The 6763-nt window shown below is 48.8% G+C and overlaps 1 protein-coding gene across 1 annotated transcript; it reads right to left on the bottom strand.

Moving 5' to 3' along the window:
• Positions 1–2800: 2800 nt before the first annotated feature.
• On the bottom strand, positions 2801–4968 carry LOC135981268 (uncharacterized). Its single transcript, XM_065582853.1, has 2 exons — positions 4465–4968; positions 2801–3471 (listed from the first exon to the last, which is right to left on the bottom strand). Exons 1-2 carry the CDS (start codon positions 4865–4867, stop codon positions 3062–3064), a joined length of 813 nt encoding a protein of 270 aa, XP_065438925.1. The 5' UTR covers positions 4868–4968; the 3' UTR covers positions 2801–3061.
• Positions 4969–6763: the final 1795 nt, after the last annotated feature.

Here is a 6763-nt window from a genome sequence, read left to right as displayed (position 1 = left end):
GCCTCACAAAGAAAACATGGGTTCCTTTTAAAAATCTTGTTTTTGTCAGCCTCTTTTGTCCATAAGATAACATTCATAGAATTAGAGTATAAGTGTAGGACAGATTTTGTGGCTATCCAAGATCCTTAGGAAGAAATGTGTTGTTCTTGTAGCTTCTGCCATGGGAAGTCAATTAAGAAGTTAAATAATATGATAATTTCAGTCTGCCTTTTTCATGCAAGTTTCTTTTTACTCTTTCAAGAAATGGTAAATAGCAATCCAGTTATGTCCACTAGATGGCAATACTAAGTAGTTTATTTGGAATTCAATAAATAGTAAACCAGTGATATAGATATTAAACAGGATATTTACTGTTCATGAAAGAGGTCTGATTAACAATACTGAAATCTCAATCTGTTTAGCCACAAAACAGGAAAAACAGGAGTCCAAGTTTCTCAACTGATGTGAATTAGTCACCCCCATCACCTTCAATGGTGAGAGTGTTAGTTCACTTTCCATGGCTTCCCTGGTCTCTCTGCTGAGACTGGCAATTAGGGTTCCTAACATCATTTATGATGTTAACAAAAATCTTCCTTGTTGAATCTAAGGCCTTGTCTACACTACGAGAGTAGTTCGATTTTACTTGCATCGAATTTTTGGAATCGATATTGCAAAGTCGAACGTGTGTGTCCACACTAAGGACAGTAATTCGACTTTGTGCGTCCACACTAACGGTGAAAGCGTCGACATTCGAAGCGGTGCACTGTGGGTAGCTATCCCACAGTTCCCGCAGTCCCCTCTGCCCATTGGAATTCTGGGTGTAGCCGCCAATGCCTTCTGGGTAACAAAATAAGTCGAGGGTGCTTTTGGGTAACTGTCGTCATCCGTCCATCACTCCCGCCCTCCCTCCCTGAAAGCGCCGGCGGGAAATCAGTTCGCGCACTTTTCCAGTCATTGACAGCGCGGACGCCACAGCACTGCGAGCATGGAGCACGCTGCGACCATCGCTGCAGTTGTGGCCGCTCTCAACGCCTCGCAGCTTATCATAAAGGTTTCCCTGAGGCAGATGCAGAAAAGTCAGGCGAGGAGGCTACGGCACCGCGGTGATGTCCTGAAGTCTGAGAGTAGCACAGACCTCTCAGAAAGCAGGGGACCCAGCGCCGAGGACATCACGGTGGCAATGGGTCATGTTGATGCCGTGGAACGGCGATTCTGGGCACGGGAAACAAGCACTGAGTGGTGGGACTGCATAGTGCTGCAGGTCTGGGATGAATCCCAGTGGCTGCGAAACTTTCGCATGCGGAAGGGAACTTTCCTGGAACTTTGTGAGTTGCTGTCCCCTGCCCTGAAGCGCAGTGACACCCGCTTGCGAGCTGCACTGAGTGTACAGAAGCGAGTGGCCATAGCCCTCTGGAAGCTTGCAACACCAGACAGCTACTGGTCAGTCGCGAACCAGTTTGGGGTGGGCAAATCTACCGTGGGGGTTGTTGTGATGCAAGTAGCGAAGGCAATCGTTGATGTACTGCTGCCAAAGGTAGTGACCCTGGGAAATGTGGAGGCGATCATAGATGGCTTCGCAGCGATGGGATTCCCAAACTGCGGTGGGGCCATAGATGGAACTCACATCCCTATCCTGGCACCGGACCACCAGGCCAGCCAGTACATTAACAGAAAGGGATACTTTTCCATGGTGCTGCAAGCACTGGTGGACCACAGGGGACGTTTTACCAACATCTACGTGGGATGGCCGGGCAAGGTTCATGACGCTCGTGTTTTCAGGAACTCTGGTCTGTTTAGACGGCTGCAGCAAGGTACTTACTTCCCGGACCACAAAATAACTGTTGGGGATGTGGAGATGCCTATAGTCATCCTCGGGGACCCAGCCTACCCGCTAATGCCCTGGCTCATGAAGCCCTATACTGGCGCCCTGGACACTGAAAAAGAACTCTTCAACTACCGGCTGAGCAAGTGCAGAATGGTGGTGGAGTGTGCTTTTGGCCGTCTCAAGGGGAGATGGAGAAGCTTACTGACTCGCTGTGATCTCAGCGAAACCAATATCCCCATTGTTATAGCAGCTTGCTGTGTGCTCCACAATCTCTGTGAGAGCAAGGGGGAGACCTTTATGGCGGGGTGGGAGGTTGAGGAAAATAGCCTGGCTGCTGATTACTCACAGCCAGACAGCCGGGCGATTAGAAGAGACCAGCGGGAAGCGCTGTGCATCCGGGAGGCTTTGAAAGCAAAGTTCCTGAGTGAGCAGGGTAACCTGTGACTTTAAAGTTTGTGTACTGAGAAGCTAAACCTGCCCCCGTTTCTTTACCCAGTTAATGTTGACTATCCTATCCAGTTACATACCCCCTTCACCCCCCTTCCAACACATGTTTCGAAATAAAAATAGTTCTACTTTGTTAAAGCACACCGTTTTCTTTAATACTGTTTTCGCGGGAATTTTTTAAAACTGGGACGCAGACTGTGGTGCGGAGCGGGTGTAGTGTAGTGACGCGAATGCAGCTTCTAAACTCAAGGATTGACAGGCTCCGCTGCGGTGGGATGGTTGTTTCAACGGAGCCTGTCACCCCTCCTGATCGGGACTGTGTGTATGGGGGGTCTATGTGACTTTGTGGCAGGGGGAGGACGGTTACAGATCCCCTGCTGTGTGGCTCTGTGATCCTCCCTAAGGACCGGCGCTTAAGATCTGTAACTGCCCTCCCCCGCCACAAAGTCACAGAGCAACCCCCCCACCCCCCCAACATAACATGAAAAGAACCTCCCAGACTAACCAGGGTAACTAGTCACTGCATCACTGCACTGTGTATGTGCCCTGCTGCTGTGCCTGTCCCCGACTATGTACCCTGCCAAAGGTGACTGTCCTGTCCAATTACCAACCCCCTTTCCCCTCCTCCTCCAAAAGAACATGATTGAAACAGTAGTTAACAGAAACGTATTTTTTATTATCAACTACACATGGCATTGGGAGGTGAAACTTGGACGGGGGCTTGTGTCAGGCGGGAAGGAAAGAACTTTTCAAATTTTGGGAAATGAGAGCCTTCTGCTACTAGAGCTCTCTGCAGGGGTGGAGTGAGAGTTAGCAGGGACTCTGCCGCCTCTCTTGCACTTTGGGTGAGGTGGGTATGGGACTTGGTGGCGGGGGAGGGCGGTTAGAGATGGACTGCAGCGGGGCTCTGTCCTCCTGCCTCCGTTCCTGCAGAACATCCACAAGGCGCCGGAGCGTGTCCGTTTGCTCCCTCAGTAGTCCAAGCAGCGTTTGAGTCGCCTGCTGGTCTTCCTGCCGCCACCTCTCCTCCCGATCCATGTTGGCTTGGTGCATTCGGGTCAAGTTCTCCCGCCACTGGGTCTGCTGTGCTGCCTGGGCTTGGGAACAGGCCATAAGCTCAGAGAACATGTCCTCCCGTGTCCTCTTCTTCCTACGCCTAATCCGCGCTAGCCTCTGGGAGTGTGATTCCAGGCTAGGTTGTGAGACAGTCGCAGATGTGGCTGTGGGAATGGGAAAAAGGGAGTGAATTCCTCAGAAAGATAAATGTAGTTGTGAACAAAGAACATAGTCTTTCTCTGTGAACAAGACCATGCACAGCACCTATCACATGCGCACTCAGCACAAGGTCGAATTCTCGGCCTTCGCATTCAGTGCCTGGGGTCTTGCACAGCACATTTGAGAAGCGGGGCAGGACAACGGAATTTCTGTTGCAGGCAGACATGGTAAGCCGTACACTTGTGGCAGTTTAAAACTTTTATATTACCACTGGCCTCATTTCCCATTTAAAGCAATGTCAGTTCCTGCTGCCAGCAATCCGGCAAGCGGGAACTCTGCCCCTGTCCCACCCCCTCGCGGCTGTCCCCGGGAACGATCCCTTTCGGCTGCCCCTCTCCCGCCTCCACCGCGTGGCTGCAAACCAGCGGTTACAGTTCTGTAAAGGAACGTGAAAGCAGTCCCAACACTAACATTCCCCTACCTAATTCAAAGCAGGTCACCATGGGCGACATCACCCTGATGAGGATCTCTGAGAGCGACAGACAGAGAATGCTCCGGGAAAGCCTCCAAAGACCAGGGCCGTATGCCGCCCTGCTGTGCAGAGCAATGATTCCCGAGTACTTGATAGTCTCGTGGCGCGGCAACGTGTCGTACTTCGGAGGACCCAATAAGGCCGCTCTCCCCAGGAACCTCATGCAACGGCTTTCAAATTACCTCCAGGAGAGCTTCATCGAGATGTCCCAGGAGGATTACTGCTCTATCCCCGGACATATAGACCGCATTTTACTGTAGCTGCAGTAGCAGGGAATAAACAGTAGAGCGGCTTGTGCAGGACAATCACTGAAAACCGGACATTGCTAGATTTTTTTCAAAACTTGCACTGCTCATGACTAAACCGTTAAGCGCCTAGGGCACACTAATCATGAACAACCCATTCTTTTAATTGTTAATATTCCTGTTTTGTTAAAAATAAATGTTTAGATGTTTACAACACTTACTGGCTGATCCTTCCCCAGATTCTGTGTCCGGGGTAACGGCTGGGGACGCTTCGTAGGGGATCTCTGTAAGGGTGATGAAGAGATCCTGGCTGTCGGGGAAATCAGCTTTGTGAGCGCTGTCGACTGCCTCGCCCTCCTCATCTCCTTCCTCATCTTCCCCGTCCCCTAACATGTCCGAGGAACCGGCCGTGGACACTATCCCATCCTCAGAGTCCACGGTCACTGGTGGGGTAGTGGTGGCGGCCGCACCGAGGATGGAATGCAGTGCCTCGTAGAAACGGGATGTCTCGGGATGGGATCCGGAGTGTCCGTTTGCCTCTTTGGTCTTCTGGTAGCCTTGTCTCAGCTCCTTGATTTTCACGCGGCACTGCGTTGCATCCCGGCTGTATCCTCTCTCTGCCATGGCTTTAGAGATCTTCTCGTAGATCTTTGCATTCCTTCTTTTGGATCGCAGCTCAGAAAGCACGGACTCATCGCCCCACACAGCGATGAGATCCAAGACTTCCCGATCAGTGCATGCTGGGGCCCTCTTTCTATTCACAGACTGCACGGCCATCACTGCTGGAGAGCTCTGCATCGTTGCCAGTGCTGCTGTGCTCGCCACGATGTCCAGACAGGAAATGAAATTCAAACTGGCCAGACAGGAAAAGGAATTCCAATTCAAATTTTCCCGGGGCTTTTCCTGTGTGGCTGGTCAGAGCATCCGAGCTCGCACTGCTGTCCAGAGCGTCAACAGAGTGGTGCACTGTGGGATAGCTCCCGGAGCTATTAGCGTCGATTTCCATCCACACCTAGCCTAATTCGACATGGCCATGTCGAATTTAGCGCTACTCCCCTCGTCGGGGAGGAGTACAGAAGTCGAATTAAAGAGACCTCTATGTCGAACTAAATAGCATCGCAGTGTGGACGGGTGCAGGGTTAATTCGATGTAACGGCGCTAACTTCGACATAAACGCCTAGTGTAGACCAGGCCTAAGACCACAACTTATTTTACATGGGTCATGTAGTCAGCTAAAGGCTCCATACCTCTTTAGCAACCGCCGGAACTAGTCTCTCCTTGTACTTTCCCCTTATTTTTTATATTGCCAGTGAACACACATCTGGAATATTTTCTAATAATGAATAAATTAGAATCCTTTAGTACCATTGTGTATTTAAGTTGTGTACTTTTAAAATGATAAAACTTTATAATGAAATGCAGTATTGAATTTAAGTGAGCAAAAAGCAGTTTTTAGAGGACACAGAATACATAAAATGCTATTTGTGCCAAGTTTTATCAGAACTGTAAATGATTTTAGAACCTTCAATTTTCCTATTACAAATATTTAGATCTTTGCTGCTCTCTGGATATATCAGATATGTCCACAACCAGGGCTGGCTCCAGCATTTCTGGCACCCCAAGCAAAAAAAAAAAAATTGCGACCGGCGGCGGCAATTGGGGAAAAAAAAAAAGCTGCGATCAGTGGCGGCAGTTCGGTGGCAGGTCCTTCGCTCCTAGAGGGAGCGAGGGACCTGCCACCCCCAAATTGCCGCACATGCCGCCCCTCTCCCTTGGCTGCCCCAAGCACCTGCTTGTTAAGCTGGTGCCTGGAGCCGGCCCTGTCCACAACTGTCTCAGCATGAATGCTCAGCTGCTGAACAAGGTATATTCTGCTCTGTTGAAGCCATTTTAATTTGGGTTTATTACAGTTAGTTGCTTGCCTAGTTCATTCAAATTCCTGGACAAGGATTGCCTCTATAAGTCTCGAAACGGTATAAATATTTACATCGAAAGATCATAGGAACCAGCAGAAAACAATGCAACCCTCATTGTTCTTCTGAGAAACTTCACTTAGTGAACACACCTTGCTAACAAATGCCAGAATTGCTTTTGCACTTTGATCTCATACTGGGCATGATTCATGGAAATACAAGGCTGAAGGATAATTCTACCCTTGAAATGCTTAAGGGGCATTTTAAAGTGTGTTCACTAAGTGAAGTTTCTCAAAAGAACAATGAGGGTTGCATCGTTTTCTGCTGGTTGCTGTGATTTTTCGATGTAAATATTTATACCATATACACACGATGTATCGATGTATGTTTTATAAAACCCATGAATGACAGAATTTAGTTAAGCTCTTTAGTAATCAGAATAGCTAAAACATTCATTTCTAACTGTACAGATGTGCTAGGAAAATGAAACAGCCACATGAGGGCACCATACCCTATGGCTTCAAGGGCTGAAAATGTATACACTTTATAAATTTTAATGTCTATCCATATATAATAAAAGCTATATTTCTTTTCAATAGCAGTAGTG

The sequence above is a fragment of the Chrysemys picta genome, chromosome 2 (genome assembly GCF_011386835.1).
Source record: "Chrysemys picta bellii isolate R12L10 chromosome 2, ASM1138683v2, whole genome shotgun sequence".
NCBI lineage: Eukaryota > Metazoa > Chordata > Testudines > Emydidae > Chrysemys > Chrysemys picta.
Note: the sequence above shows the minus strand (reverse complement) of the source record. Positions and strands in the feature narration are given on the sequence as shown.